Source organism: Phyllosticta citribraziliensis, assembly GCF_038025025.1.
Source record: "Phyllosticta citribraziliensis strain CPC 17464 chromosome Unknown J3D65scaffold_9, whole genome shotgun sequence".
NCBI classification, from domain to species: Eukaryota; Fungi; Ascomycota; class Dothideomycetes; order Botryosphaeriales; family Phyllostictaceae; genus Phyllosticta; species Phyllosticta citribraziliensis.
In genome coordinates, this window is record NW_027117346.1 from 1,640,959 (window position 1) to 1,668,542 (window position 27,584).

Here is a 27,584-nt window from a genome sequence, read left to right on the forward strand (position 1 = left end):
CTCGCACACGGTACCTGCGGCTATCGTCGCCCAGGTCCTTGGCGTTGACCCCAAGTACAACCACCGTCCTTGATCCCCATTCATTGGCAGGCTGAGTCTAACTGTGCCAATAGACATGGACTCGCTCGTGCCGAGGCCGCATCGCGTCTGCATCGCGATGGGCCTAACAAGGTTGAGGGAACTAAAGGGCTTTCCATGTGGAAAATTCTGTTAAGACAAGTCTCGAACAGTCTGACCTTAGTACGTGGAAAACCGCAAAACAAAGACGGCAGCCCAATCATTACAATGCGGCATTGAAAGGCGACGAGCGCAATCCTGGGTCCTCCGCTCCATGGCAGGCCCCAGCGAAGCGCTGAACGCCACTCTCTAACTGAAGTTTAGGTCCTCTTCATTGTCATGGGCTTAGGCTTTGGTATTGATGACTACATCGAAGGCGGCGTCGTGACGGCAGTCATTGTGCTCAACGTGGTTGTTGGGTATGGCATTATCTGCCCCAAGAAATCCGCTGATGCTAATTTTGGCTAGGTTCGTCCAAGACTACCATGCGGAGAAGGCCATCATGTCCCTGTACGCTCTGTCCGCTCCCGTGTCCAAGGTGATACGGGATGGCAACGTGGACCAAGTCAAGGCAGAGACGCTGGTCATTGGCGATGTCGTCCAACTAAACGTGGGCGACATTGTCCCCGCCGACGTGAGGCTTGTTGACGGCATCAACATTTCTACTGACGAGGCTCTTCTGACAGGCGAGTCGATGCCTGTCTCCAAGAACCCGAGCAAAATCTTCGAAGCCCCTGATATACCCATCGGGGACCGCATCAACATGGCCTACTCTGCGACTACCGTGACTCAAGGAAGGGCCACGGGCATTGTGATTGCGACTGGAACCAAGACGGAGATTGGCAAAATTGCAGAAATGCTGCGCGGTGATGGCACTCCCAAAGAAGAGAGCCGACTCAAGCGCAGCTGGACGAAATTCAAGAATGCAACCATGGTGATTCTTGGCTTGGAAGGCACTCCACTGCAAGTCAAGCTTAGCAAGTTTGCGCTGCTCCTCTTTGCCCTGGCCATCACATTGGCCATCATTGTCTTTTCCTCGGCCAAGTTCAAGCTACGGGGCGAGGTCCTGATTTACGGCATTTGCGTCGGCGTGGCTGTCATTCCAGAATCGCTGATTGCCGTCCTCACCATTACCATTGCTGCGGGTACAAAGGCCATGGCAAAGGGAAATGTCATCGTCCGAAAATTGGCCTCTCTCGAGGCTGTAGGCGGCGTCACAAACATCTGCTCGGATAAGACCGGCACTCTCACTCAGGGCAAAATGGTGGCCAGAAAGGCTTGGATTCCAGAGACGGGCACGCTGACTGTGCACGACACGAACAACCCTTTTGACCCAACGAGTGGCTTTGTAAAGATCAACGACGTCGAGGTTGGGCTGGGAGAGGATGAAAAGACGCCGGAGCCCCTGGATCTGTTCCTCAGGGCGATTGCACTTTGCAACCTGGCGTCCGTCTTCAAGACTTCGCCAGACGATGCATCCATCAGCACTGCCTCCACGTACGGATCTGACTGGGTCACCGTTGGTGAGCCGACCGAGATTGCCCTCCAGGTTCTTGCCATGCGTCTCAACTCGGGCAAGGCGTCGCTAATGGGAGACTATAGCCTGGAGCTCCTGAATGAATATCCCTTCGACTCGAACTTCAAGCGCATGTCCGTCGTCTACGGCGACAAGTCGGAAAATGGCATCCACGTCTACGCAAAAGGCGCGCTCGAAGTCATGCTGCCATCTCTTCGGGCTCCAGACGCTGAAAAGGCCAAGATTAGTGCCACGGCAGAGGAAATGGCCGGCCAGGGACTTCGAGTGCTCTGCGTAGCGCACAAGCTCGTCCAGTACCATGAAGAAGATCAAGTTGCTGAGCGCTCGTCCGCAGAGTCCAACCTCAACTGTGTCGGGCTCGTCGGCATTTACGACCCTCCCCGGCCAGAGACTGCCGAAGCCGTGCGGCGATGCCAGATAGCGGGCATCACGGTGCACATGCTGACGGGCGACCACATCAAGACGGCGACGGCCATTGCCCACGAGGTCGGTATCTTGAAGTCGTTTGGATCCAGAGCGGCTGCTTCGGCCATCATGGCGGCTGCGGACTTTGACCGGCTTTCTGACGACGAGATTGACGCGCTGGAGACTTTGCCCTTGGTTCTCGCTCGCTGCAGCCCGTCGACCAAGGTCCGCATGGTCGAGGCCATGCACCGCCGCAAGGCCTTTTGCGCCATGACTGGCGACGGTGTCAACGATTCTCCTGCTTTGAAGCGCTCTCCTATCGGCATCGCTATGGGTCTCAACGGGTCTGATGTGGCCAAGGAGGCCGCCGATGTTGTGCTGACTGATGACAATTTCGCGTCCATTGTCAAGGCGATTGAAGAAGGGCGAAGGCTTTTTGACAACATCCAGAAGGTACGCTTATCACTCAATCTTTAAGTGGTGCAATCTAACCAAACCATCGCAGTTCCTCTTGCACCTCCTCATCTCCAACATCTCGCAAGTGATTCTCCTCCTCATCGGCCTCGCCTTCAAAGACTCGGGCGGCCACTCCGTGTTCCCGCTCTCCCCGCTCGAAATCCTGTGGGTCAACCTCATCACGTCGTCGTTCCTGGCGCTGGGCCTGGGCGTCGAGGAAGCCCAGCCCGACATCATGTACCGGCCGCCGCACTCGCTGCAGGTCGGCGTCTTCACGCGCGAGCTCATCGTCGACAAGTTCATCTACGGCTCCTTCATGGGCGGCCTGTGCCTGGCATCCTTCACGTCGGTGGCGTACGGTGCCGGCCACGGCGACCTCGGCCACAACTGCAACGTCAGCTACAACGACAGCTGCGACTACGTGTTCCGCGCCCGCGCGACCACGTACGCCACCATCTCGTTCCTGCTGCTCGTCACGGCGTGGGAGGTCAAGCACTTTTCGCGCTCGCTGTTCAACCTGCACCCGCACTCGCCGGCCGAAGGGGCCGAAGACGAGCGCACGTTCGTCCAGAAATACCTCTCCGTCTTCGCCGCCGTCTGGCGCAACCGCTTCCTGTTCTGGGCCGTCGTCGCCGGCTTCGTCATCACGTTCCCCGTCGTCTACATCCCCGTCGTCAACCGCGTCGTCTTCAAGCACAAGGACATCACGTGGGAGTGGGGCATCGTCGTGGCGTGCGTCGTGTCGTACCTGGCGGCCGTCGAGAGCTGGAAGGCGGTCAAGAGGCGCATGGGCTGGGGCAGTGGCCGGTACGGCAAGGCCTTGACCGCTGGCGAGGCGGAGTTGAGAGCTGGGTTGTAGGCCGACCCTGGCGGTGGATGATTTTGTGGGGCCAAATTGAAGAAGAGGGAGACAATCAACAAATTGGAGACAAACACTGATGGTCGTAATTGCGAGACTTTGGGAGTTCACAACTAAATTGGCACTGTTTGGAATCTGGGAGGTCGGTTTCTTTGTCTTGTCGCCCACGCTCGTTTTGTTTCGGTTTTTGTGTCTTGGTAGCAGTCGCTCGTTTATAATGTTGACAGATTGAATAAAGAAGTCTGCTTGCCTGGCTAGTCTGACCTTTGGATGCGCTGCGGTTCATCGTCTGGTGATGTCGAGGCTTGGTGCCGGAAGCCGTGGCACGCACGAGGAGATTGTCCGGGTTGGATAACAAATGGTGAGCATTCACACATTCCAACCGGAAACCGACAGAGAGCATTCAATCACGATCAAGACATAACGGTGAAGCAAACAACTGATTGTGATTTATAGGTGAAAACCCCCAGTAAACTGGGATACCCACCCGCCCAGGCTTTTGAGGAGACGAGCAGCCCTGACTCGACTTCCACTTCCAAGAACAGGTGTCCGAGGATGGGGTATACAGGAGGGGGTTTGTGATACAGGCGGGGAAAAGGAGAAGGAAAAAAAGGAAAAAAAGAAAACAAAAGTTGTCCCCCCAGGAGAAACTCACACTGGGTTACCCACCCGCCCAGGCTTTGGAGGAGAGGAGCAGCCGCGACTCGACTTCCACTTCCAAGGACAGAGTCCGAGGATGGGGTATGAAGGAAACAAAAAGAAAAAGGGAGAAAAGGAGAAAAGGAAAAAAGGAAAACAAAAAATGTCCCCCAAGAGAAACTCAAACTGGGAACCCGCCCGCCCAGGCTTTTGGGGACCGAGCAGCCGCGACTCGTTTTTTCCGCTTCCAAGGACGAATCCGAGGATGGGAATTGGGGGATGCAAAAGAGAGAAGGGAGAGAGAAAGAGAGAGAAGAGAGAGGAGAGAGGAGAGAGAGGAGAGAGAAGAGAGAAAGAGGAGTCACATCGCCCGCCGCTTCCAGGGACGAGTCCGAGGATGGGAATTGGGGGATGGAGAGAGAGAGAGAAAGGAGAGACAGAGAGAGAGGAGAGAGAGAGGTCACATCACCCGCCGCTTCCAAGGACGAGTCCGAGGATGGGATTTGGGGACGGAGAGGAGAAAGAAAGAAAATACAGGAGGGGTGCTGGAGGAGAAGGAGGAAAGGTTCTGGGCGGGGAGGCCGCAAAGCTTTATACTTTTGCGGACTGGGCCAGGGGGGGCTACGTAGGCAAGCAAACGAAGGGTCGGATCACTTGTTGAGATGGGGATATGATTCCGTGGGTTGAGAGATGGAAGTTTGGTACAGGGACACTTTTTTTTGGGGCGAGCGCCGGAGCGAAGTTGGGTACAGGGTCATCTCAGACACATCCAAGGGAGGGAATCGGGGGGCGGAGCATCCACGCCAACAAGAGAGGGCGAGTAGGAAGCGTTCAGGACTCATCGATGATTGTTGAGTGCGGCATTTCAAGGTTGCGTGTGACATTTCCTTGGGACGGTGCTTCGGACAAAACATGGTAAGAGGGAAGAAGAGGAGTAACATTAATACGAAGGTAAAACTACCCAACGACTCACCTTCTATCCACGGAACCTTCCCTACTCCTGCTGCTACCTGCACTTACGACCGCAACGGTACCAGCAGCACCAACCAACTGGGAAACCAGTAAATAGCCAGAAGGGCTGTCCCCTTTCCCCCTTTCCCCCTTTCCCCCGTCGCAACCTCTCCTGCTCCCCTTCGAATATTTACCACAGGAACAACAGTAATAGCAAAGGAAAACCCCTAGACAGACACAAGCGCGTAAGAACTACAGAAGAAAAGAAACCTTGTTTACTTGACCATCGTCTTCCTCTTGTTCCCCAAAGAATCCGTCCGTCCTTTAGTCTATAAGGCAAGGTACAAGAGGCGCGGTTGCTACAGCAACCGGTGGGGAATCCACTGTCCAACTTCCCTCAATCCATATACAGCCTTCGACTCTAATCCTCCCTAGCCGCTGCCTTCGCTGCCTTGACCCTCGCCTCACTCGCCCTCTTCGCATCCTTCTCCAGCACAGCCAAGTCACCACTCATCTCGCACATTCCACGGAAGACGCCCTTCTTCTGGCGTACCAGGTCCCAGGGGTCACCGTACTCGACGACCTCGCCGCGGTCGAGCACAAGCACCTTGTCGTAGTCGATGATGGTCTGCAGGCGGTGTGCAATGGTGATGGTGGTGTTGCGAATCTCGCGAATCGTCTCTTGGATCTTGGCGTCGGTCGCATAGTCGATGGAGGCCGTCGCTTCGTCCATGAGCAGCACCTTGGGCGCCTTGAGCAGAGCGCGCGCCAGGCAGAGTAGCTGCCGCTGGCCCTGCGAGAGGTTGGACCCAGACTCGGCCACAACCGACGAGAGGTTGAGGAAGATGTTCTTGTTGTCTGGCAGCAGGTCTATGGTGCTCGACGCGGGCGTCGCGGCGATGCTGCTGTTGCCGTTCTTGCCTCTTGCTGGCGAGCCCTTGGGTAGTTCGAGCTTGTTGGTGCTGCCCGACGGCGAGGGCGGACGCGTCGTGTTTGCTGATGCTGTGGCAGAGCCCACAAGTTGCACGCGGCGAAGGGCAGTGAAGATTTCTTCGTCGGTGAAGAGGTCGAAGGGATCGAGATTGCTGCGAATTGTGCCGCTAAATAGCGTGGGATCTGTATCGAGTTAGTTGACGTCTTTCGAATCAGGAGAAAATCTCACCTTGCGGGACCATGACGATGTTCTCCCGCAAATCCTGCAGGCCAATCAAACCAATGTCGACATCGTCGACGAGGATCTTGCCTTCCTCGGCCTCGAGCGCTCGGAATAGGGCGAGTGCCAGAGAGCTCTTGCCAGCACCTGTGCGACCAACAACACCCACCTTTTCTCCTGGGAGAATCTTGAAGGTGATGCGCTTGAGCACAAAGTCAAAGTCTTGCCTGTAGCGAGTGCTGTAACCGATAAACTCGACGGCGCCCTTGCTCGGCCAGTTCGCCGGAGGCCTGTTTTCCTCGACGACTGGCGGAGCCTCTTGATCCACATCCAGATACTCCTTGATACGTTCCACCGAATTCATGTTTTGCTCATTGGCGGCATACAGGCGGACGAACCAGAGAACGTTGTCGGTGAATGTCACAGCGTAAGTCATGGCGAGACCGGCCGCACCCGCATCCAGTTTGCCTATGCTCGAAATGACAAACGCACCGGCGAAGAAGGAAACCATGGAGCCAATGACATCGACACGGAACGCGAGCCATCTGTTAGCAGCCCAGAGGTAGATGAAAGGTCTGTTGTGCGTATTGATGCGGCCGAGATTCTCGCGGATGAACCGACGCTCGTCACCGTAGGCACGGATGGTGGTCATGCCTGACAAGGTCTCTCCGAATTGTTGGTAGAGCGGGCTGCGCTGTACCGATTCTAGACGCTTCAAGTCGCGAGATGAATTAATGTAGAACATGCCAATCAGGAAGAATAGGGCAGTGATGAAGATGCCAGCGAGCAAGAAAGCCGGAATGATAACAGAGATGAGGACGACGACGGTGATGATGGAGGCCAGGCAGTGGACTACGCCGATTGCGACTGGTGCAATCTCCTGATCAATGGATTCGATGTCCTTGGAGAACCTGTTCATGAGCTGACCCAGGGGAGTCTGGTCAAAGAAGCGGAACTTGGCGTGCATGACCGTCTGAACGAGGCGTTCATGAATCCTGCGAGACGCGGCCAGGGATCCGGCAAAGAGAACGCCCTCTCTGAGCAGCGTGATGATGCAAAAAACGACACCGAGCAACGCATAGACGCCGAGATAATAGCCAGCATTGACGTAGCTGCTGCTGCCAGAAGTCATGGAAATTTGGAGGGCATCACTGGCGGCATGGTCGGGCTTTGGCTGGGAGAACCACGGAATCGGCCAGACGCATGTTCCACTGGTCAAGCAGGATCCAATTCCGTTGGCAGTCCCCAAATGAGTTATGTGCTCAGAATGCTTTTCGGCGCCGAAGATGCCAACTTGCTTGACCTGGTAGGCATTGGCCCACTGGCGGATCCAGACGTTTGTTGAGACGGAAGCACCCTGTTGAGCAGCAAAGACGGCAAAAGCGGCCAGCCAGTACCACCATGTGCCCATGGATTTGAGGTACATGATGATGATGCTCATCTTGACACCGCCGACTGCCTTGGTCTCCTCCTGCGAGTCTGGCTTCTTTTCCTTGGCGACCGTTCCATTGGCAGATCCATTCGCATTGCCGTTCGCGTGGCCATTCTCTCCTATAGCCTCCTCGCCTCCAACATCAGAAGGCACTCGAGATGCAATGCGCGAGGGTCCACGCGATACGGGTCGCGATTTGGAGAGGTCCTCGCTGAGCTTTCCGGAATCAATGACTTCGGTGGGCGTGCCCTGAGCAGCAATTTTGCCATTTTCGAGGACGATGGCGAACTCGGAGTGAGGCAGACAGAGGGAAACATTGTGCGTGACCAAGACGCAAGTCCTGTTGTACATGAGGGGGCCCAACAGCGCCTGGTCAAAGATCCACTTGGCCGTATGCGAATCGACTGCACTAAGGACATCGTCGAGCAACACATGACGGGCCTTGCTATAGAGTGCACGAGCGAGAGAGATGCGTTGCTTTTGGCCTCCAGACAAGGTGACGCCCTTTTCGCCGACGAGCGTCTGATCCCCAGCATCGAGAATCTCCAAGTCCCTCTGAAGCGAGCAAGCAATAATTACATTCTTGTATCGCTTCGGGTCAAAGGGGCCGTTGAAGACAATGTTCTCCTTGATGGTGCCATTCATCAACCAAGCCTGCTGAGCACAGTACGCGACGCTTTCGGTGAGGCCAGTTTCGGGGTCAGGGACCAAGTCCTCGCGGCAACGCGCGCCCGGCAGGGACACTTTTCCGTCAATCAACGTCATCTCGCCGAGAAGTGCCATGAGCAACGAAGTCTTGCCGCATCCCGTAGGTCCCACAATGACGTTCAGGTGTCCGACGTGGAATCGAAAGTCTAGATCCATCAGCTTGAAAGCATCGTCAACATCGCCCTCTTCCGACTCGCCGGTACCCCAGCTAAAGGTGCCGTGCGCAAATCCAATGACGGGGTCGCCATTTTCGTCCGTGTCCTCGTTTTTGAGCTGCCTGTACTTGTCCGTCTCGGGCTCGCTTAGATATTCTTCGATACGGTCGACGGAAACCTTGGATTCTTGAACGTGCGCAACCATGTCTGCGAGCTGGTCGAGCGGGATGCGGAGAAGCTGGAAGAGGGACAGCGACGTGAATGCTACTGATGGGATGAGATCCTTCTTCTCCACCGTGGTGTATACGAGGAACGACAAGAACGTGATGATGATCGGGGCCCCAGACCAGACCGTGGCGGCGGTGGCCCACCACTGATATCTCCGGCGGAGGTGGCGGAGCTCGACCGCGCGCTTCTCATCAACCTGGGCCTTGAACCGCTGTTCCCAGGCAAAGTACTTGATGATTCGAATGTTGGTCAGGATTTCGTTGGTGGTGTTGATACGGGCATCCGTGGCTGCGAGGATTTGTTTCTGAATGGCGGAAAACTTCTTCGAGATGAGCATGTTGACAGGCAAGAGTAGGACCATGGTGCAAATGCCAGCAATAGAGCTCCAACCGAGGATGCGGTATAGCAGGGCCACCGAAACGACGACTTGAACCGGAGTGCTCGCCCAGAGAAAGTGAAGATAGGCAGAAATCTCGGCAACCTTGAACGAATCCACAGCCATGAGGTTGATGATGGCGCCGGACGTGACCTGAGACTCGACAACATTGGCGCTCTTTGTGGTTCCAGACTTGGGCTTGCCCCGGCCCAAGGATAGCATGCGCTTCAACTTCTGACGCTTGGTTTCGGTCCATTCGGGATCGCGTTTCTCGCCTAGAATCTTGTCGGCACCAGAAGCGGCTCTGCGCTTGAGCGCCTTGGCATAGATTTCTCCAATGATGATGGCGCGGATCCGAATGCAAATCTTGCGGCCAATCCACAGTGCTTGCCCGTCGGCCAAGGCGGAAATGACGCCAGACAGGAAGAGCAGAATGACGTAGAACCAAGCAGCATTCTTGGGTGTCGCATTTGGATTCTCAACGTACTCGAGGATGAGCTTCAGGAGAATGGTGGGAACGAACAAGAACGCGCCAGAGCACGCAGCCCAAACGGCCTGGATCAAGAGACCGCGGCGGAAGTACCTGAGGAGGTGCCAGGCGAGGGCCTGCGTCTTTTTGAACTGCCGGTAGTCGGATAAAATGGCTGTAGACTTGTCCTTGGCCGGGAGATTCCACACGTCCTTGAGCTCCAGTGTCCGTTTCCATCCCCGAAGGACTAGGGAATCGACCCAAGCAAACGTGGCCAGTGAGAGCACGCTCGCGGTGGCTTCCTTGGAGGGCTGAATGTCTGCTTCATATTCCAGCTCCACGGCACGGTTACCTTTGCGCGAGAGAAGCGCAATCACGGCCAGGAGGGTGTTGACACAAAAATCCGCAGTGGTCAAGTCCAGGGCCAGCGGGGAGGGAGGGTGGATCAGGACCGAGCGGAAGAGAAGAATGCCTATAAGCCATTGCCAGATGTAGATAAATGCTGTGTGGTACCACAGACGAGGAAACGAGAACTTGCTCGTGTTGGAGAACAAGAGTCGCGCCGACGCCAGCGTAGTGACGTAGCCCCAGACGACGACGCCTGCGATACCTGCAGTTCTATTTCCTTGGCCAGTGACCAGCTCTGCGACGTGAATGGCCAATTCTCCAAGGACCGCGACCTCTTCTACGACGACCAAGAGCACCTCGCCGCGCGGCTTGTCCACCTCGACGACCGAGTCATTTGTGATGGTTGGGACCAGAGCGAGGTCGGCGTTGCGGTCGAACTCGTCTTCGGTTTCGGAGTCGTCTTGGAGAAGATTTGCGGTCCTCGCAGATGATTGGTTGGAGAAGGAATTGCGCCACGAGTCGAGAGGGTTATAGGGCGTTGGCTTGCGTGATTGTCGCCATGAGCGTAGCAGTTGTGAGGACAGGTAGAGGGCCGAGAGGACGCATGCTAAGAGGGGCAAAAGCGTCTCGAGGTAGCTGTTTGACAGATGACACGGTTAGCGGGGGCGCATAAGGCTCAATGCAGGGCAGAGGAAACGTACTCTTGCAGGAAGCAGCGGGAAAAGTCATCTGTGCCCCAGACTGGACCTTTGCAGTTGGCGAACATGTTCTGCGGTCGTCGGGTCGCCTATGGTTGAGCCAGCCAATGGTGGGGGCAGTCAGGCTGGGCAGCGCACAACCTCTGACAAAAGACACGACGTGTTTGGCGACGTCTTTAGGGTTGCATGGGACGCAGGGACGTGAGTATTGACAGGAGATGGTTGTCGGGTCGCAGTGCAGGATTGGTGGCAGAGGGACGGCGTAAATACCGTGCGGTGCGGTGCGGTGCGGTCGAGCGGCGTCTGCGTCTGACGTATCCAGGACCCAGCAAAACTAGCACGTAGGTAGGTACGGTACCTAGTTATAAGATTATGTTATTCACCGAGCGGAGCAACTGCGGTAACCCGGACGAGCAGGAGCAGAAGCAGAAGCAGACACCGACGGGACTCCCGTCTGCAGCGGAGGCCAGGGCAGAGAAGACGTCGCGGCGAAAGCTGGTCCGGCGGTCGAAGAAGAGAGAGGGCCGAGGACAGGATCACGACATGCATGGGGAGGATAGGACTTAACCTATACACCGACTCTTGACGGCTCCGATCCGACAGCGGCACCACTACAGGTACCAGGGAGGGCCATCCTCAGCCTTCTCGAGCGCCAAAGAAGCTCCAGCGACCCCACATGCATGTTCATCAACCTAGCCTGCTGTGCTGCACCGCACCGGGATTCGGCCTCGAACACCGTTGGACCGGCGGATCTGCCGCGCATCATGAGGAGATCTCTGCTGGCCGTCACGACCCGGCAGCTTTCCTCCGCGTCTATTCGCTTCATCGCTTCATTCCTTCAACAACCACTTTTTCGACGCGTGGCTTCGACGAGGTCCAAATTAGCATGGTCAGCGTGGTTTCACGGCGTAGGCGTTAGCAGCTGGGGAACCGATGTCGCCGCCTCGTTGCCCGGTAACTAACAACCCACCCATGATGCTACTGTACGGGCAATGACTCCGCGCGTGCAGCCCAAGTTTATCTCGCCCAATCACGTCCGCCTTCTTCGTGCTTACATACGCCTTCCATGTATCCAACCGCCTCTCGCACACCACTCGGAGCCCTATTCCGCTCCGCCAAACCTCCTGGCTGGTATGCGCCCATTCCCAACACTACCGATCGGAAACCATTCACCAGAAGTATATTTCATGTCGCATGTGAAGAGTTCTAGGCACGGCTTGATCTGTTCTACACTTCCCAACTCCCAACTCCTCGTAAATCGGCCCCATCTATTGGCGCGGCGCAGCAACCGGCGTCCACGCAGCGTACTTGGGCTTGGTCCTGTATCTTGTCACTAACCCACCTCTCCATGACTGCAATCAACTTACGTGCTGTACGGCTTGTACGCAGAACGTCCCAGGGTAAGGACGGGCCTGTGCGTCTTGGGCTCCCATTCGCGAACCTGTCTCTGGAGAATGGGGTCCGCACTCGGCGGCTTGTCGACCAAGTACGACATCCAGGCGTGCCTGCTATCCATCAGTCGCTGCTAGAGATTGATCTTTCCAGCTCGAAAAATACCAGCCTGGCTCAATCTGCGACCTGTCCGCAGTCAGTATCATGTCAACAATCCTCAGGAGCTTGCATCCTCACGCATCGTATTCCTTGTCCTTGTAGTCCACCCAGCGTGTCCTCACTATCATTCGCGTCAATTGTTCAATCCTTGAGAAATTGGGACGATCCACTGACGAGGCAGTTCCTCCTCCAAGTTCTCAAAGTACTTGTTGCCGTACTTGTCCATCCCAATCAGAGTGCCGGCCTTGGTATCGCCTGTGCTCAAATCAGCATTTTGCCGCTGCAAACTTGAGATTGATGGGCGGACCAATGTTCTACAGTTCCAGACAATGTGCGGTCAGCTTCGACGTGCAAAGGCGTCCGCGGGCAGCAGTGGGAGGCGTACCTGCATCTGGTGGGCGGCGTCCTACGATCAAGTTAGCGTTCAGGTCAGGGCAACGAGTCCAGGAATCCAACCTTGAAGCCAACTCGGCGCAGGTTGCGCAGCGTGCGCAGAATGGTAGACATGTTGGATGGTGCGGAGGACGATGCGGTGGACGATCCCGGCGAGACACCGTGGTGGTGATGGGATGATGCGGAGGGCTCCGCTTGGCGACCAGAAGGCGGAGGTCCCGTCCGTCTGGGGTCGCTCCGACGCAATTCCGCCCAGGGCATGGTTCGGTTTCCGCCCTCCAACACCACCCGACCCTAGACCAGAGCTGCCTTGCGTTGCGCGCCCACCCGCAGGCAAGCTGACTCCCTCTTGCACATGAAAATGTTTGCCAGGGGCGTTGTCAGATGTGCACGGCTTCGGTCTCCCGCACATTCGCTGAAACGCGCGACACCTGGAGCCCAAGTTGTCAAGAGATATTCTTCCACTTCTGCAGCTGCGGCCAACACGCCGGCCCCGGCCCAGTCGGGCGCCTCGCTCCTGGGGAGCTTGACCACTGAACTTGACAAGATTTCCCCCAGGTTTGAAGTGGAGCCGGAACAGATAGAAATCTTGAAAACCCCGTCTGAATTTTATGAGACGCTCAAGGTCAGCAATTTTTGAATTTTTCCCCCTCTTAGCTTCCAGTGCACTATCTCCCTCAGTCTTCTTAATAGTACAAAATGCTCGAAAAATAACAGGGCTAACGTATTAGGTCAGGCAAAAATTTCAACTGCACAACGGAGAATCTACCTCTCTACTCTTTACATTGGCAAAACTGAGCATGAGCTGGTACGTGACCTCGACAGTGTTGCTTTGGACATAGAGCCCAGTCCTGACTGGCATAGATATCAGTCATATGGGACGCGCTCCAGCGCAACCCGAAACTCAAAGTCTCATTCCTTACAGACGCTCTCCGCGGCACGAGAGAGACGCCGGAACCATCATGCGCGTCTCTGCTGGCGCCCCTGATCACCGAGTTTGGAGAGGACCGTGTTGAGATTCGCATGTTCCACACGCCAAACCTACACGGGCTGCGGAAGAAGTTGATTCCCAAGCGCATCAACGAGGGCTGGGGCTTGCAGCACATGAAGCTATACGGCGTCGACGATGAGTTGATCATGTCAGGGTGAGTGACCAAGAAGCTTACATGGGGGGACAGCAATCAACCCCAAAGACCAACAACATCTGTATCGACTGACAAACGAAAAACGCAGTGCCAACCTCTCCAACGACTACTTCACGAACCGACAAGACCGCTACCACGTCTTCCACTCCGCCGCCATCGCCGACTACTTTGCCCGCATCCACGCGGCCGTCTGCAAGCTGTCGTACCAGATTCTGCCAGCCCCCAAGGACGAGCCCGCCGGATACACGATGAGCTGGCCAGCAAGCAATCCAAGCCCATCTCCGCTCGACGACCGACACGCCTTCAAGCGCGCGGCATCGACGCTCCTGACGCCGCTGATCCGGCCCAGCACGCCGCCTCCGCCCTCCCCCTTTATCCGCTCGTCTTCCTCCTCATTGTCAACGACGACACTAATCTACCCGCTCCTCCAATTCACGCCCATCCTGCCCTCGTCGACCGACACATCGACCGAGCTCCCCGCGCTAACCTCGCTCCTCACGCTCCTCACGCAGCCGGCCCACCACGGCAGCACGTGGACCTTCACGGCGGGCTACTTCAACATGACGCCGCACATGCGCAACCTGCTGCTGGGCAGCAACCCGGCGCGCGGCACCGTCATCGCCGCCAGCCCGCGCGCCAACGGCTTCTACGGCTCCCCCGGCGTCAGCGGCCTGCTGCCGCCCGCCTACACGCACCTGGCCGAGGTCTTCCTGCGCGCCGTCGAGCGCGCCCACCTCGCCGCCCGCGTCCGCCTCATGGAGTGGCAGCGCGGCTCCGTCGGCGAGCCCGGCGGCTGGACGTACCACGCCAAGGGGCTGTGGGTGTCGTCGCCGCCTTCGCCTCAATCCCGACAACACCAACAAGACCGCAATGACAACGCCCCACGCCCCCTCCCGCAAGTCTCGCTCATCGGCTCCTCAAACTACACGGCGCGATCGCACGCGCTCGACCTCGAGGCCAACGTGCTCGTCGTGACGCGCTCGCCCGACCTGATGCGGCGGCTGGGCGACGAGGAGGCGCTGCTGCGCGCCTACGCGCGCGACGTGGGCTGGGACGAGTTCGCCAAGGTCGAGAGGAGGGTCGGCCTGCATGTGCGATTGGCCATGGGCATTGTGAGGGTTTTGGGTGGCGCGCTGTAGGCATTTTGGCACGTTTGGTGTTGAACAATGAGGGGGAAGAAGAAAGAACACATGTGAAGAGGGTTGTACGATTAACGAGAGATGTACAGGAGGCATGCATTCCAAGAAAGCGAGTGGGGACGTTGAGCTCTGGTGGCCATGACGCATTTGTGTATCGGTACATGTAGACGGCGCGATGAGCATACTTAGACAGGTTTCATGTTGGCAACGAGGTGTAAACTTTCAGGGCTGGTCACTGCTTTCTATCCTATCCTGGAACCATGGAATACTCTGAAAAGGAAAAAACTGCGCCTTGTGCAGACCCCCGAGAATCGGCAGATACAAACGAAGTGCTGCTCTTTTAGTGGTGGGTGGTAGAATGATGGATGGGGGGAAAGGAGAGCAGCAACTTTGATCTGGACCGAGCAAGCAAGCAAGCAGCCGCCGCCCAGGCTTGGTAAAACCCGAACCGTTGACCTTGGGTTAAACATACACCGAAACACCAGTCACCCAGGCAAGAAGACCACTGCGTTCTAGCGTTGTGGGATCCCCAGTCGCCGAGTGAAAACCATCCCGCGAAATTATTCGAAGTCCGGACAGGCGCCGTCATATCGACGACCAAGGAAGTTTCAGAGGTTAAGCGCAAATTCTAGGTCATGTTGCGACCTTTGGACGGAGGAGCAGATGACGTGAGGACGATGGCTTAGCGGCTGTTGTCTTGTCAGTACTTGGGCCTCGCTTAACCATGGATTTCTACTCACTCTTCGGCCCACTCGTTCTCGCGGCGAATCTGGTCTTCCTCCTCCGGGGTGAAGTCGTTCTGAATGTTGAACGTCTTGCGGATCTCATCGGGCGACTTGCCCTTGATCATGTTGGCGACGGTCTTGCAGCCAACATCAAGAAGCGCCTTGATGTCGAGGTAGTTGGCAGCCTGCAAATACGTCAGTACGCGGCCAGCTATTCAAGCGCCATTATTTGTTTGTATCTTACCAGGATAATCTCAAACAGCATCTCCTGGTCGACCTGCATAAACTTCTGGTCCCACTCATCAATGTCCGTCGACTTCTTACGCGAGTCGGAGTCGTCATCGGCAGAGGCGGGCGGGTCCTTCTTGTGCTGCTCGCACCACTCGAGAACCTTGCGCATGACCTGCTCGTTGACCTGGGCGGGCGTCAGCAGTGTTGGAGAGAGGAGACGGCGGACAGCGTACGTTGGGGATGGGGATGGGCTCTCCGGAGTCGGCTCCCAAGTCCTCGAGCAAGTTCTTGATCAGAATGGAGCGTTCAGCGACCTGGCGCTCTGGGTACAGTCAGTTGAGGAGCAATGACGCCAGAGGGCGGGCGCGAGCGGGGAGCGGAACGTACCGACTTCAATGTCGACGCCGTCGCTGGTGGTGAGGACGATCTTCTGCGAAGACATGGTGCAGGGCGAGACAGACGTGTAGTCGTTGCAGTCGTGTGCGGTGGTGGTTGAAGAAAGGTTGTGGTGGTGTCGGCGTGGCGGCGGGTGGACTTTGAGGTGCTGTGCTTGGGGTCGGAGCTAAGAGAAGCCGCGGGTCAGGTTGTGGATGATCTGGGCTGGCGTGGGTATATATGTGGCCGCACCCAAGACAAGACTTTCAGAGTGGTAAGATGAGGCGACGTGGGGGAGATGGTTGGAGTAGTGTTGGATGATGAGTGGAAGAGGAGACGAACGAAGAAGAGGGATGGCTCTAGCTAGTATCGCAGGCGCCGCTGGCAGGGCCGGTACAGTCAACCACGGCAGGCAGTAGGTACCAACTGTAAGCGAGCACGGGCGTTGGTTGTGTTGTAGGGGAAGCGTAAGGTGGAGCCAGGCAGCGCATGCAACAGATGCAATCCACGCTCTTTTGGACCGACCGAGTGTCTATTCTACTCTACACTGCGCCGTGTCTTGCTTGGTTCTCTTCACTTCGTTCGTCCGTCGTGGTTTGTTGTTTACATTTGCCGTGTGACCACCCAGGCATGTCTTCTTTGACCACGGCGCCCAACTGCATGCGCAAACATCAAATCGGCATGCAACAACTCAAATCGTCGAACAAAACATGTAGACCAGCTGTCGCAGCACACTGCGCGACTCGCATCCATGGAAATGTCCCCGCGCGGTCATCCGGTGAGCTTAAGCCAAGGTCGCCGCCCACGTGAAGCCCAGGGCCTCACGGCAGCGGCCTCTTGCATCCACCAACGCGCCAACGACCATTGTGCTGCCAGGCACGCGTCCAGCTGCTCAAACAAACCGAACCTACCGGAACATGCCCAACCTGCATGTCACTCGCAAACTCTACTCACGTCATGTGTAATCATCTCCCAACCTATCGCCCGCCTCCCCTTATCACCTCTCCGTCGAGTCGCACAGCGATCACAAAACACCTTTCCTCTGCAACATGCTCCGACGACGACTGTCCCTAACCCCAAAGCTATGTGGCGCAGGGTTTACCTCTTCCTCCTGCTGGTGCGCCTCTACTTTGCCCTCTCGCCGAGCTATCTGCATCCCGATGAAAACTTCCAGGGCCCCGAGGTCATAGCAGGTACCACCCTCTTTGCTTTGCGCCGCTCCAGAACATGCCACTAACAGCTTTCCAGGCCGAGTTTTTTCCTACCCCGTCCATCTCACTTGGGAGTTCACAGCCCAAAATCCCATCCGGAGCTCTTTTCCGCTATGGATCTGCTACGGCATCCCAATGTTCACCCTGCGCGTCGTCTGGGACGGCTTCGCCCAGGGCACCGTTCCTCCGCACGTCGTATACTGGACCCTGCGCTTCCTCATGTTCACCTTGAGCATGGTCCTTGAGGACTGGGCCATCCTGGAGCTCATATCCTCTCCGCGCCAGCGCAAAGTTGCCCAGATGCTGGTTGCCTCCTCATACGTGACCTGGACATTGCAAACCCACACCTTTTCCAACTCGCTCGAGACTCTGGCCCTGATCTGGTGCATGGTATTGATCCAGCGCATCGAACACGATAAAAGGCACTCGAGCCTGCCAGCATCCGCCGTGCTCGGATTCCTCGCTGTCGTCGGAGTCTTCAATCGCATCACCTTTCCGGCCTATCTTGTGGTTCCTGCGCTACAGCTCCTCTCTCACTTTCAGCGCAAACCGCTCTCGCTCATTGTGCTGCTACTCTCAGCAGCCCTGACGGCCATGGTCGCTATTGCCTTTGACACGTCTTTTTACACCCAAGGCGAGATAACTCTCTCCGACCTCGTCCTGCGCCCCGTCATTACGCCGCTCAACAACCTCCTCTACAACTCATCCGCTTCCAACCTGGCCAAACACGGCCTACATCCCTACTACCAGCACCTGGTCGCCAACCTGCCACAGCTCCTCGGACCCACTTACCCGCTCATTTTCCTCTCGTTCCGCAAGAACCTGCGTACAGCCGCTGCTGTGACGGGCATCACGCTGCTCTCCGTCTTCCCGCACCAAGAAGCGCGCTTCCTGCTGCCCACGATCCCGCTGCTCCTCACGTCCATCCGCCTGCCCGACCCCCTCGTCAATCGCCGCCTCTGGCGCGCCTGGCTCGCCTCTTGGATTGCCTTCAACGCCGTCATGGGTGTCCTCATGGGCGTCTACCACCAGGGCGGCGTTGTCCCCGCCCAAATGTGGATTGCCCGTCACGGCGAGCCTGGCCTCGCCCGCGTCTTCTGGTGGAAGACGTACAGCCCGCCTGTGTGGCTGCTCAACGGGCGCAACACTGTCGTCGACACTGTCGACCTCATGGGCATGCCCCGTGCCGACATGGTTACCCGCGTTGTCGATGGCTCCGCGTGCTCGGATCAGGATCATCACGCCAACAACTTGACCTACCTTGTTGCCCCCAGTAGTGCGACGTTCCTGGACCGCTTTCGCCAAGACGCCGGTGACACTGACGAGCAGGTTCCCTTCCGTCTCGACCAAGTGTGGTCGTACGGCAAGCACATCAACCTGGACGACATGGACTTTGGCGACGACGGCGTTGTACCGACGCTCTCGCGAGTGGTTGGGAGGCGGGGCATCTCGGTGTGGAGAGTACGGAAGCAATGCTGAGGTACATGAAGTTGCGAGGGATCCAAAGACGTCGATATTTTGACATTTCTGGCGTCAGGTTGGCCGGAAATGATAGGACACGGACGGAGCTTCATCTTGGAGTCGTCAATGGCGTCTACATTTGTTGTATTTCTGCTGTATACCCCTCAGATACATAAATCTCAACCCCTTTTCCCAACATCCGAGCAAGCAGTCAATCTGATTTTCATTGTTCGTCATCTCTCGTAGATCCAACGTTACGCACACGTTCTACAGCCCTGAACCTACCTCTTGCGTGCTCACAGCTTGGCCTTGCCCGTCGAGCGCTCCAAGGCCAATACGTCGATCTTCTTCAGCCCACGCGCCTCAAACAAGCTGTCCGACTTCTTGAGCTGCGCCTCGAGGCGGCGCTTGAGCGCCTCGCCGCGCTTGTTCTCATTGCGACCGAGCTGCAAGCAGTGCACCTCGTCGGGCCCATCAACGATGCGCATCGTGCGACCATTCGCGTACATGCCGGCAAGCGGAGTCTCCTGGCTGACACCAGCGCCGCCATACGCCTGGATAGCGGCATCAATGACGCGCAGGGCCATGGCGGGAACCAAGACCTTGACCTCAGCAATCTCCTTGAGGGCGCGCTTGGCGCCGACGAGGTCCATCTTGACGGCGGCGTTGAGCACCGACAGGCGGGCGGCGTCGATGTCGATGCGGCTGCGGGCGACGCGGTCCAGCATGACGCCGTGGGCGCTGAGCAGCTGGCCAAAGGGCTTCTTGCGCGGGTCGTTGAGGCGCGCGAGGAACCACTCGAGCGCGCGCTCCGCGGCGCCGATGCTGCGCATGGCGTGGTGGATGCGGCCGGGCCCCAGTCGGCCCTGGATCACCTCGAACCCGCGGCCCGGCCCCAGCACGATGTTGGCCGCCGGCACGCGCACGTCGGTGAAGCTGATGTGCCCGTGCCCGTGCGGCGCGTCGTCGTAGCCCATGACCGACAGCATGCGGTGCACCGTTATCCCCGGCGTGTCGGCCGGCACCAGGATGATGGATTGTTGCGCGTACGCCGACGCGTTGGTCGGGTCGGATTTGCCCAGGACGATGTAGACTTGGCAGCGCGGGTCGCCGGCGCCAGAGGACCACCATTTCTGTTGGAAGCGGTGGTTAGTAGGTGGTGGTTGTTTGAGAAGTAGAGTGTGGGCAAGGGGTGTCAGGGGGCAGGGTATGTAGGTTACCAGGGGTACTAACCTGGCCATTCAGAACCCACTCGTCGCCCTCGCGGCGAATGCTCATCTCAATGTTCGTAGCATCGCTGCTGGCAACCTGGGGCTCAGTCATCAAGAAGGCGCTGCGAATCTCGCCGCGCAGCAACGGGTCGAGCCAGCGGCGCTTCTGCGCTTCCGTCCCGTACTTTGCCAGCACCTCCATGTTGCCCGTGTCGGGCGCCGAGCAGTTGACAGCCTCCGACGCCGTCCGCGACTTGCCCAGGTACTCGGCCATGAGCCCGTACTCGAGGTTCGAGAAGCCCGCCCCCTCCTTGAAGTGGCCCTTGGGCAGGAACATGTTCCACAGCCCCAGCTGTTGCGCCTTGGCCTTGAGCTCTTCCAGGATCGGCGGATGTGCTGAGAAGCGGGCTTGCACGCCTTCGCCCAGTTGTTGCATGAAGACGGCGTCGGCCGGGATGCATTCTTCTTCGACGAAGCGCTCGACCTATATATCCGCATGTGTGAGCCTGCTGTTCAATCCTGTGGGAACAGTTCTGCTGCGTACGAGGTCCAATGTCTTCTTTGCGCGCTCGCTGACATATGGCAGCGCAATGGGTGGGATGCGTTCCGAGGCGGGCACGTAGCCCTTTTCGCTGTTGACAAGCAAATCCGACGACGACATGATGGCGGTGGTGGAATTCAATCGGGTGGGGATGGGATGGTTGAGGGCGAGAGAAGCATTGAACAATGTCTCCGGGGGTCCATTGTAGTTGTATGGCTGGCGATGCGGGAGCAACGGGGTTAGCGAGGAGCCCGTCTGCCCGCTTTTGCTCCACCGAGGCGTTGGCTTTTTGCGGGGAAGTACCGAGGCAGGCGGCGTCCCCGACGATTACTCCAGGACTGGCGCCACCATCACGACACTGGAAAAATTAATCAGAAGCATTGCATGGCTACTGCGTCGCTAGGTGAAGCATCTCAAACTGCGTCCTGGAACGCCGCCTTCCATCGTGCCGAGTGCCGCAAAGATCGTGAGCGTTTCCCATTCGGATAAGACTCAAGCTCAGATTGTATCCCACTCAACCAGACTCACAACGCCTAAAATGCAGACCATTGACCGCCCCATTTTCCCACCGTCTCGTAATCAAGCTCACAAGTCGTAGCCGCCGCCCCTGTTCCTGACCTTTTCTCTCCTGTTGGCCTTAAAATGCTTCTTGCCAGTCATCTTCACCTCGGACGGGTCCACGTCGTTTTCCAACGCCTGCACAACCCTGGCCTTTCTCCCGGTCAAGTTCCTGCCCGACGCTTGTCCTTGCTCGCTGTACTTTTCGTGGAAAGGCCTCGTCAAGTGGCCAGCATTGCCTTGAGGCGCAAAGAACCTCTTGTCGAGAGTCTTGGTCTTGGCTCCCTGCACAACATTCTTGCCCAGGGGCACCACGTCGGCATCGTCCATTAAAGAGGCCTCTTCGATGGGCTCGCCCGAAACGTTGCTCTCTTCGCGGAGAGCAAAAGCAGCCCGCCGCTTCTCGGGCAAGTGGGCCTCGTCGTACAGCTCGCGATTGAAGAGCCTGCCATCAATGGGCGGGTCCACGGGTGGCGGGTGGCAGTACAGGAGCTTGCCATTGACATAGTCTTTCAACACGTACCGAGCGGCTCTCGACTCGTCAGGCTGGCCATGACTGCCAGTGGTGCAAAAGCCGCGCGCGCTAGCATACGCTGCAAGCAGCTCGGAAGCAGTGGGAATGCCCGTGCCACCCTCCTCAACTGCACGAATGTTGATCTTCATACCGTAGATGGCCTCGAGGAAAGCATGCGGGATGCGATGCGCAACGAGACCGGCAGGGCCAGTGAACTCGCGCAGCTGGTCAATGGGTAAAACACCACAGCAGACGAGTTCCGCCTTTGTTGTCGCAAAGTTGGGGAATACGAGACCAGGACAATCGCACAGGATGACCTTGTCGCTGAGGTGAATGGTCTGGAAGTGCTTGGTTTTACCAGGGGTGGCAGATACAGACACCTTTTTGGCGCCGATCAGGGCGTTGATGGTGGACGACTTTCCGACGTTGGGGTAACCAACAAGACCGATTTGGACTTTCCGCGGCTTGTTGTCGGGGCCTGTGTCAATTTCAGGCGAGTGCTCGAGGAAGAGAGCCTCAAGTTCATCGGTGGTCAAAATCCGTACTGCTTCGCCATCGCCCAGAGACTCGTCTGCCTCGTGGCCAACCTTTTCTTCGTCGACCCATTGCTTTTCTTCGTCACCCTTGTCCTGAAGGTCCATCTTCTTGGCCTCTTGCGCGAGCTTGTCGTCTTCTTGTTGTGCTTCTTCTCTCTCCTCCTCTTCGGCCGCCTTGATTTCCTCCTCTTCCTCGTCGTCCAGGTCCTCGGCCTCGTTCAGTTCTTTCGCCAGAGCCGCCGAGAAGAATTTGTAGTTGATGCCGCGCTCGATGAAATAATTTGCCCATGTTTGCCTTTGTTCCAGGGTCATCATGTCGGCCTTGTTGACCAACAGCAGGTTGTTCTTCGACTTGTCCACTTCCTTGACGTAATTCTCCAGGTCTTCGGACCTAAACAGCAGCGGATTACGCGCGTCCACAATTTGGACAACAAGGTCTGATCGCTCGATGACACGCCACAGCTGCCGCCACACTTCGATGTTGCGCTCAAACGGAGTCAGCAGCAAATCGTTGCTCTCTTGCAGCTCGGCCAAGCCCCTTCTCCATTGCAGCAGGCTCTCCCTCTCCCTCATGTCCAACTCTTGCGGTGTAGTGTGCTCGTCCCACGCTGGACGGCGCGGCACAGTCAGATTTCTCTTGTGCGCATCCTGCTTACGGACCGCAGCGCGCTCCTCGGCGGCGGAGAGCAAGTAGGGATTCTTTTGGTCCTTGTGAATAATCTTGACATTGTTCATCTTCTCTGCCGTGAAGTCGGTACCCGCAAGCTCGGCAGTCGAAAGGAATTCATCGAGGGCAGCCTGCTCTGTGACACTGCGCATCTTGACCCATGAAGCCTCTTTCTTGCCGTTGGTAACGTACTAAACCCGTGTTAGCAAGGCGACCAAACTCCAGATACCATGTCGCGTACCGTTTCACCATTTTGTCCTTTGCGCGTAATACCATTGGGGTCGTAGTTTCCGCGGCGCATGTCTGAGCCTTTGCCTTTGCCGAACCGGTCGTTCATCAGGCTGTTGCCCAGCCCGACTGAGTTTTTGGATTTTGCGAGCACCATTTTGCCTGCTCTGTATTGCTGTCGGCGGTGTTTCAGTGGGTTTTGTGGGAAAAGACCACGGTCGGTCGGTTGTGGTGTTCAAGAGGAGGGGTGTAGAGGCGAGCGGCGAATGCGTCACTTTTTTTGAGCCGCACTTTGTCAGCAACATTTCTCAACCACCACCAAGCCGGCCAACTCCTTCCACATTTTACAAAGCAAACAGCTGCGCCCCGTACCGACACTGCCCGCCATGCCGCCTCGCAGAAAAGTCTTGTCAGTGTCCCACTACGGCCCATCCTTGGCCCTAAAATTCTCTGCTAACGACCGCAAAGCGATAAGAAGAATGCGCAAAACTTCCACCTCGTCTTTCGCTCCCAAAATGACCCTCGCATCCACGATCCCGATGCGCCTGACATGGTCTTTGCCGAAGTCCCGGCGCCAAACACAAACAAGCATCGCAATGACGACTGGGACGCGCCAACCAGCAGCGGCGCGAGCACGCTCAGCAGTGTTAGCCGAAGCAGCAAGATCAAATCAAGACGGGACCTGGAGGGCGAATTTGGAGGGCGCGTAAGAGTGAATGAAGGCGAAGCCGCCAACTACGGCATCTTCTACGACGACTCCAGATACGATTACATGCAACACTTGAGAGAGCTGGGAACGAGCGGACATGCCACCTTTGTGCCAGCCAAGGTTGCCGAGGAAAAGGGCAAGAAGAAAATGAAGCTCGAGGATATGCTGGAGAATATGCACATGGGCGACGGCCAAAGCGAGGCTGATATGAGCATGTCATCCACTGCAAGCTCCAGCGCTGCCGACCTGTTTGGAGAGGACATGGCGCCAAGCGAGTTTGTCAGACCATCGACCTACCAGGACCAGCAAAGCATTCCCGACGCCATCGCTGGATTTCAGCCGGATATGGATCCGCGGTTGAGGGAAGTTTTGGAGGCGCTCGAGGACGAAGCCTATGTCGATGACGAGGATGACATTTTCGATGAGCTAGCCAAAGATGGACAGGAGGTTGATTCCAGGGCGTGGCAAGACGAGGACGACTTTGACGAGGAAGATGACGGATGGGCTACGGACGACACCATCAAACCCACAAAAGAAAGCAAGTCTCCGCGGGATGCTGTGTCAAAAGAGGGCGTCGAGCTGCCTCCTGCGGATGGCCCAGCCCCGGACATGGATGACGCTGATGATGACTGGATGGCCGAGTTCAACAAGTTCAAAAAAGACGCCAAAGCCTCCAAAGCCCAAAAGCAGGTCGCTCCGTCTGAATTGCAGTCCTTTGTCACTGGTACCGACATGACTGGTGGCCGCCGCAAGAAGCGCAAGGGTGCAAAGACTTCAACCTCCAACTACAGTATGACTTCCTCGGCGCTCTTCCGCACCGACCAACAGAGTCTGCTGGACGAACGTTTCGACAAGATAGAAGAGGAGTACGCCAACGACGGCTTTGGCGATGACGACATGTCCTTGGCCTCCGGCATGTCTGGAATTTCCGTCTACAGCAAAGCGTCGGAAATGGGCGGGCAGGCTCCGGGCTTGAGGACCGACTTTGACTCGATACTTGACGAGTTCTCCGGACAATATGTCGATAGTGGCCGCAAAAGGGGAAACAAGAAGAATGGATACAAGGATGGTCTGGCGCAGCTAGACGACGTTCGAAAGGGCTTGGGACCGGCCAAGCTCAAGCAGTCCCCCAAGGCTCGTTGAGCGCTGGTCGTCAGGTTTGCATGGAATCATGGTAACGACAGGCGTTGGGGCTCAAAAATGACGCATATGGGCATGGCAAAGGCAGGATACCTTGAAAATTTACTAAACTGGAACGTACCAATTGGCGCAACGAATGAGCGACTGATGACTTGCGTGCAGACCATGCGGACCCTACCGGTGCCTGTATGAAATCACCGTCCGATTGGCCACTCGGCACATGCGAAACTAACTTGGCCGTTGATCGTGGAACGCGGAAAAGCTTATGGCGGGACGAACCTAGTGTGTGTGCAGTAGCTCCCAGGTTCCCGGCAGGGAAACGCAAACACGGGGGACAGCCCTCTATTTGCTATGAACACATTCTCTAGATCGCCGGACATAACAGTCGTTCTCGAGCGCTTTGACGATTTTTCATCGGTCGACTGTCGCTTTCTCGACGCATGGGCTATGGCGTCAGGCAGGGTACCGCCGGCATCTGACGGCACCCCTAGAGACGCACAGCGAATCGTCAATTCAGCATACCCGATGACCTTTTCGGCCCCACACGTTCACATTCGGCGACCTCTTTGACGGAACTTTCGCGCCCGCGTCCGCGTTCTCAGGAGACGCCATTGGTCGAGTGCTCAAAGAACGACCTAGATGCGCTCCGAGAGCTTTCCTTTGGCGCGTCGACACTTGTTCGAGACGACGAGGTGAGCGGATGTCGGGGTTGAGATGCTCCACAACATTGAGATGTGAGGAGATCTAGTATGGAAGTGCCGCAGAATATATAATGCTTCATGTCTGTCCAAAATCCCCAGACAACGAGTTCTCCGCATCTTTAATTCTCCGCATCTTTAGTTCTCCGCATCTCCAGACATGGCGACTCCACTACCAGCTCCGAGCAGATATTTCGAGTCTCCTATCCACCTAACAGGCGTCCTTGTGTTATTTACAGTCCTCTTCTGGGTGTTTCAAGTAAGCCACTCTATACCTTGCACGAATACTAGCTAAGAAGAATTACAGAGGATCTATGCTGCCCTTACTTCGCCACTGCGCAAAGTACCTGGACCGTTTTGGTCGCATCTGACGCGCTACCCCTTGAAATGGGCCGTCATTACGGGGCAGCGCACGCTATTCATACACAAGCTGCATGAAAGGTATGGGCCGTTGGTGCGCATCTCGCCGTGGGAGGTGTCGTGCAGCGATCCCGAGGCAGTGCGGGCAATCCACAAGCCCAATTCGGGCTTCGTCAAGACGGATTGGTACACGGCCCTTGTTGAGACGGACGAGGGCATCTTCAGCACGAGTGACCCGAAGAAGCACGCGTCGTATCGCCGATTGATGGCGCGGGCGTTTTCCAACAGCGAGATTCGCACACACTGGGAGCCCATGGTGCATGCCAAGGCGAAGCTGGCGGTCCACCAGATTGAGAACGAGTGTCGACGGGCTGGTGAGGCCGATGTGCTCAAGTGGTGGACGTTTATGGCAACGGACGTCAGTGGCACGTTGATGTTTGGCGAGAGCTTCAACATGCTCGAATATGGCAAGGTAACGTCACGACCGATCGCGCCCAAATAAGTGTCGACGGCATTCCTGACTTGCTTGTCAATTCCACAGAAAAACGAGTACATCCACGTCCTCGAGCTGGCCATGACGGCCGGCGGCATCCGCGCCGAGCTCCCCCTGGTCGACGCCATTGGCAAACTGCTTCCCATCCCCGCATGCCGGACATTCTTCCACGCATTCAAGAAGCTCACCAGCTACGGCTCCAAGGCCGTCGCCAACAGCCGGCGCACCAAAGACGACGGCACGACCAACACGACCATCTTCGCGCAGCTGGACCCGGACGAGCTGGCGCAAACGACGTGCCCCTTGAAGACTGACGCCGACATCTTCCGCGAAGCCGGCGGCTTGATCGTCGCCGGGAGCGACACGACGGCCATCACGCTGACCTACCTGACGTGGTGCGTCCTGCAGCGGCCGCAGCTGCACCGCGCCCTCGAGGCCGAAGTCGCCGCACTCCCTGCCTTCACCGACGCCCAGCTCGAGACGCAGTGCCCGCTCCTCACGGCCAGCATCAACGAGGCCCTGCGCCTCTACGGCGCCGCGCCCTGCAGCCTGCCGCGCCGCTCCGTCGCGCCACAGGGCACAACGCTCGCCGGCTTCTTCGTCCCGCCCGGCACCACCGTGTCCACCCAGGCGTGGACCCTGCACCGCGACGCCGCCTTCTGGCGCGACCCGGAGACCTTCACGCCCGCGCGCTGGCTCGACCTGGCCCCGACGACGGCGCCGGCGAGTCTGCACTTCCAGCCGTTCAACTCCGGGCCGCGCATCTGCTTGGGGCTGCACCTCGCCATGATGGAGCTGCGGGTTGCGTTTGCGGTGTTCTTGAGGGAGTTTCGCGGCCGCGTGGCGTTGGGCGAGAGCATGCGGGGCGAGAAGGGGGAGGAGTGTATGCGGGTGAAGGATTATTTCTTGATCAGGCCGAAGGGGGAGAGGTGCATGGTTGCTGTCGGCGAGGAGGAGCAGAAGAGGGAGATGGAGTGAGTGAGGCTGAGGGGAGTCAACTTGACGTCGCTGTTCCATCCATGTAGAAGGTGCGATGGCGGTGTTTGAGAGAATTTCAGGGGGGCGTTGGGTCGGGTAAGAGAGCATGCGAGGTAGGAAGGGGGGAGGGCCAGAAGAGGCACATAGATTGAGTTGAGTGAATAGAAAGTGACCAAGGAGAATTTGACTTCCTCTTAATGCTCTTGAGGGAAAGGTGCAATTTTGTCCTCCACACCACACCGAGGTCTT

The 27,584-nt window shown here is 57.2% G+C and overlaps 10 protein-coding genes across 10 annotated transcripts; 5 read left to right on the forward strand and 5 right to left on the reverse strand.

The window, feature by feature from the left end:
- The first annotated feature begins 235 nt into the window (after window positions 1–235).
- J3D65DRAFT_480732 (uncharacterized protein) lies at window positions 236–3,578 on the forward strand. Its single transcript, XM_066796581.1, has 3 exons — window positions 236–476; window positions 526–2,452; window positions 2,505–3,578. Exons 1-3 carry the CDS (start codon window positions 397–399, stop codon window positions 3,312–3,314), a joined length of 2,817 nt encoding a protein of 938 aa, XP_066653341.1. The 5' UTR covers window positions 236–396; the 3' UTR covers window positions 3,315–3,578.
- Window positions 3,579–5,325: 1,747 nt separating this feature from the next.
- J3D65DRAFT_605301 (ATP-dependent bile acid permease-like protein) lies at window positions 5,326–10,539 on the reverse strand (the record flags this gene model as incomplete). The annotated part of the gene is made up of 3 exons (XM_066798345.1): window positions 5,326–6,020; window positions 6,067–10,409; window positions 10,475–10,539. The coding sequence occupies 3 exons, from the start codon at window positions 10,537–10,539 to the stop codon at window positions 5,326–5,328; spliced, it is 5,103 nt and encodes a 1,700-aa protein (XP_066653342.1).
- A 1,200-nt stretch (window positions 10,540–11,739) lies between these two features.
- Window positions 11,740–12,529, reverse strand: J3D65DRAFT_669972 (NADH ubiquinone oxidoreductase subunit NDUFA12-domain-containing protein; the record flags this gene model as incomplete). Its single annotated transcript, XM_066803248.1, has 8 exons — window positions 11,740–11,791; window positions 11,839–11,976; window positions 12,029–12,049; window positions 12,101–12,143; window positions 12,197–12,277; window positions 12,330–12,336; window positions 12,408–12,428; window positions 12,479–12,529. 8 exons carry the CDS (start codon window positions 12,527–12,529, stop codon window positions 11,740–11,742), a joined length of 414 nt encoding a protein of 137 aa, XP_066653343.1.
- A 63-nt stretch (window positions 12,530–12,592) lies between these two features.
- Window positions 12,593–15,045, forward strand: J3D65DRAFT_633042 (uncharacterized protein). The gene is made up of 4 exons (XM_066801085.1): window positions 12,593–13,040; window positions 13,152–13,223; window positions 13,280–13,560; window positions 13,649–15,045. Exons 1-4 carry the CDS (start codon window positions 12,771–12,773, stop codon window positions 14,697–14,699), a joined length of 1,674 nt encoding a protein of 557 aa, XP_066653344.1. The 5' UTR covers window positions 12,593–12,770; the 3' UTR covers window positions 14,700–15,045.
- Window positions 15,046–15,275: 230 nt separating this feature from the next.
- Window positions 15,276–16,516, reverse strand: J3D65DRAFT_481030 (E3 ubiquitin ligase complex SCF subunit sconC). The gene is made up of 6 exons (XM_066796583.1): window positions 16,373–16,516; window positions 16,043–16,217; window positions 15,889–15,977; window positions 15,669–15,839; window positions 15,440–15,609; window positions 15,276–15,388 (listed from the first exon to the last, which is right to left on the reverse strand). Exons 2-6 carry the CDS (start codon window positions 16,095–16,097, stop codon window positions 15,382–15,384), a joined length of 492 nt encoding a protein of 163 aa, XP_066653345.1. The 5' UTR covers window positions 16,098–16,217; window positions 16,373–16,516; the 3' UTR covers window positions 15,276–15,381.
- Window positions 16,517–17,114: 598 nt separating this feature from the next.
- Window positions 17,115–18,720, forward strand: J3D65DRAFT_669975 (glycosyltransferase family 22 protein; the record flags this gene model as incomplete). Its single annotated transcript, XM_066803249.1, has 2 exons — window positions 17,115–17,223; window positions 17,279–18,720. 2 exons carry the CDS (start codon window positions 17,115–17,117, stop codon window positions 18,718–18,720), a joined length of 1,551 nt encoding a protein of 516 aa, XP_066653346.1.
- Window positions 18,721–18,821: 101 nt separating this feature from the next.
- Window positions 18,822–20,713, reverse strand: J3D65DRAFT_633050 (acyl-CoA dehydrogenase/oxidase). Its single transcript, XM_066801086.1, has 3 exons — window positions 20,458–20,713; window positions 19,936–20,397; window positions 18,822–19,835 (listed from the first exon to the last, which is right to left on the reverse strand). The coding sequence occupies exons 1-3, from the start codon at window positions 20,572–20,574 to the stop codon at window positions 18,999–19,001; spliced, it is 1,416 nt and encodes a 471-aa protein (XP_066653347.1). The 5' UTR covers window positions 20,575–20,713; the 3' UTR covers window positions 18,822–18,998.
- Window positions 20,714–20,807: 94 nt separating this feature from the next.
- On the reverse strand, window positions 20,808–23,183 carry J3D65DRAFT_593349 (nucleolar GTP-binding protein 2). The gene is made up of 2 exons (XM_066797810.1): window positions 22,971–23,183; window positions 20,808–22,920 (listed from the first exon to the last, which is right to left on the reverse strand). The coding sequence occupies exons 1-2, from the start codon at window positions 23,112–23,114 to the stop codon at window positions 21,040–21,042; spliced, it is 2,025 nt and encodes a 674-aa protein (XP_066653348.1). The 5' UTR covers window positions 23,115–23,183; the 3' UTR covers window positions 20,808–21,039.
- A 50-nt stretch (window positions 23,184–23,233) lies between these two features.
- On the forward strand, window positions 23,234–25,276 carry J3D65DRAFT_481236 (low-temperature viability protein-like protein ltv1). The gene is made up of 3 exons (XM_066796585.1): window positions 23,234–23,366; window positions 23,426–24,890; window positions 24,969–25,276. Exons 1-2 carry the CDS (start codon window positions 23,344–23,346, stop codon window positions 24,807–24,809), a joined length of 1,407 nt encoding a protein of 468 aa, XP_066653349.1. The 5' UTR covers window positions 23,234–23,343; the 3' UTR covers window positions 24,810–24,890; window positions 24,969–25,276.
- Window positions 25,277–25,408: 132 nt separating this feature from the next.
- Window positions 25,409–27,513, forward strand: J3D65DRAFT_633056 (sterigmatocystin biosynthesis P450 monooxygenase). The gene is made up of 3 exons (XM_066801087.1): window positions 25,409–25,763; window positions 25,812–26,336; window positions 26,406–27,513. Exons 1-3 carry the CDS (start codon window positions 25,665–25,667, stop codon window positions 27,333–27,335), a joined length of 1,554 nt encoding a protein of 517 aa, XP_066653350.1. The 5' UTR covers window positions 25,409–25,664; the 3' UTR covers window positions 27,336–27,513.
- The last annotated feature ends 71 nt before the right edge of the window (window positions 27,514–27,584 follow it).